At 35.6% G+C, this 2,493-nt stretch overlaps 1 protein-coding gene across 1 annotated transcript; it reads left to right on the top strand.

The window, feature by feature from the left end:
- The first annotated feature begins 901 nt into the window (after positions 1–901).
- Positions 902–2,281, top strand: LOC126653909 (homeobox-leucine zipper protein ATHB-13). Its single transcript, XM_050347907.2, has 3 exons — positions 902–1,298; positions 1,365–1,717; positions 1,793–2,281. Exons 1-3 carry the CDS (start codon positions 1,166–1,168, stop codon positions 2,132–2,134), a joined length of 828 nt encoding a protein of 275 aa, XP_050203864.1. The 5' UTR covers positions 902–1,165; the 3' UTR covers positions 2,135–2,281.
- The last annotated feature ends 212 nt before the right edge of the window (positions 2,282–2,493 follow it).

Raw genomic sequence — 2,493 nt, 5'->3', positions numbered from 1 at the left:
AAAAAGTCATCAAATTATAAATTTTATTTCTTATAAGTTTTATATAAAAGGTGATATTAATTTATATATGATGTGGCATTTGATGTTAAATACATCAATAAATTAGTATTGTTGTGCGGCATGTAGCCATCGCCGCAACATAAAATGATAATTTTAGTAATGAAAAAAAAAATTAAATATCCATTGTTTGAAAAATCGAGAGTTGTAGAGTTTCAATTATTGATCCTAAGAACTTTATTTGAAAGAACAGGCATACCTTATTTATAGGGTCTAGTTTAAAGGGATGATATAAGGAAGAGGAGATACCCCCACCTCTCTTCTCCCCTTTTTCATTTGAAGTCACCCACTTCACTTTTAAAGAAATCAACCCAATTCTTTTTTCAGAAAAAGCAATCAAGCTAGCTAGTTGAAAGATCAGTGTGTAATTTTTTGATATATAAATTTGGAGTGTTTATCCCACACAACCGTAGCGCCACGTCATTTTTATAACAAACCAATGAAAGTTTGCGATAGGAAATCTTTTAATTATCACTTATTTTTTTTATCATTAATTTTTTCACATGGCTAGGACATGATTGATTTGTTGCACGAATGACATGGCGTAACGGTTATACCCAATAATTATTCTTAAATTTGAGGACAACTGTCTTTATTGAGAAAATATAATTATGGTGGTTAAGTAAGAAAATAGCATGGAAAATGACATAAGATTATCAAACTCTCATCTATATAACTTGCCTTTTGATTTCAAATATCAGTATCACCACTGATCTGTTTTACCTTTTGATATCACTGTCACATTTATAAAAACTTTACTCTAAAATAAATAAATAAAAGAAATGTGGACAACTTCCAAGAAGAAGCCCATATCTTTTTTCTGTTTTGATTGCATCAGTGAATAATTAATAAAATATATTCATATAAAGAGAAGAAAACTATAGACTCATCATCATCACAGACCTCTCTCTCTCTCTCTTCTCTTCATCTTCTACATATATTAATTATATACTACTAAGAAACACAAATAACTCCACCTATGACCTCATCATAGCTGTATCCATATTATATATAAGCTAGTCATTAAACCAAAAAATAAAATTGCTGACCATTAATGATTAGATTGGCATGTGTTTGGAGATGAGAGTTAGATTCCAAGAATAAGGCGATGAGCTGCAATGGGATGGCTTTCTTCCCAGCAAATTTCATGCTTCCACCGTCGTCTCATGAAGAAGATCATCATCATCATCATCAGCCAATTCCAATTCTACCCTCCTCCTGCACTCCTCATGATTTTCATGGTATGTATATATATTTGTTTTATACTGGATATTTTAGGTTTATTTGAATGTTTGAGATGGGTGCAGGAGTGGCATCATTTCTAGGAAAAAGGTCAATGTCATACTCAGGAGAGGATGAGGTGTCAGATGATGATGGGTCACAAGCAGGAGAAAAGAAGAGGAGGCTGAACATGGAGCAAGTGAAGACCCTGGAGAAGAACTTTGAACTAGGGAACAAGCTTGAACCTGAGAGGAAAATGCAGCTGGCTAGGGCTCTGGGGCTGCAGCCCAGACAGATTGCTATTTGGTTCCAGAACAGGAGAGCCAGGTGGAAGACAAAGCAGCTCGAGAAAGATTACGATCTGCTTAAAACACAGTTCGAAGCCCTCAAAGCCCATAACGATTCTCTCCAATCGCACAACCGCAGCCTTCATGCTCAGGTATGATTACAAATGCATGCAAACTAGCCACACTCATTTTTATCTGGCTTTTGACTCTCAACCGATGTGTAACAGATCATGGCACTGAAAAGCAGGGAACCAACAGAATCAATAAACCTGAATAAAGAAACAGAAGGTTCTTGCAGTAACAGAAGCGAGAACAGCTGCGATGTGAAGCTTGATATTTCAACCACACCGCCCACCGAAAGTCCCATCACAAGCAGACCACTTTTTCCATGCGCAAGGCCAACAACAGGAGTAGTCGCACAGCTCTTCCACAACCACCCTATTCCTTCGTCAAGACCCAGCAATATAAATGATCAACTGGTAAAAGAAGAGAGTCTTAGCAATATGTTCGTTGGCATGGATGATCAATCTGGGTTTTGGCCGTGGCTTGAGCAGCAACATTTTCATTAAATTTATCTCAACAAAAACAAAACAAATCATTGTGAGATGTGTTTTTTTGGTATTTATATATTAGTTTGGTGTATAAATTAGTAGGATATTATAGCATCTTTCTTTTTAATCACGAATAAATTTGAGGGTGTGCGTCTTTGAGTTTTATATTCACAACATTAGTTATTTTTTTCTAGATCGGATCAGTTGAAAATTATTTCCAAGAATTTTTTCTTCCTTGCTTTGAAATAATTTCTTAGTGGTAGAAAAGAGAGATAGAGAGAGTATCAAATACACATTCCAAGGAAGAAAGAAGACAAACAGATGCAAATGGTCATTCTCGTGAAGGGGACGTTATGCTGACAGAGGAATGGCATCTA

The sequence above is a fragment of the Mercurialis annua genome, linkage group LG6 (assembly GCF_937616625.2).
Source record: "Mercurialis annua linkage group LG6, ddMerAnnu1.2, whole genome shotgun sequence".
NCBI lineage: Eukaryota > Viridiplantae > Streptophyta > Magnoliopsida > Malpighiales > Euphorbiaceae > Mercurialis > Mercurialis annua.
Note: the sequence above shows the minus strand (reverse complement) of the source record. Positions and strands in the feature narration are given on the sequence as shown.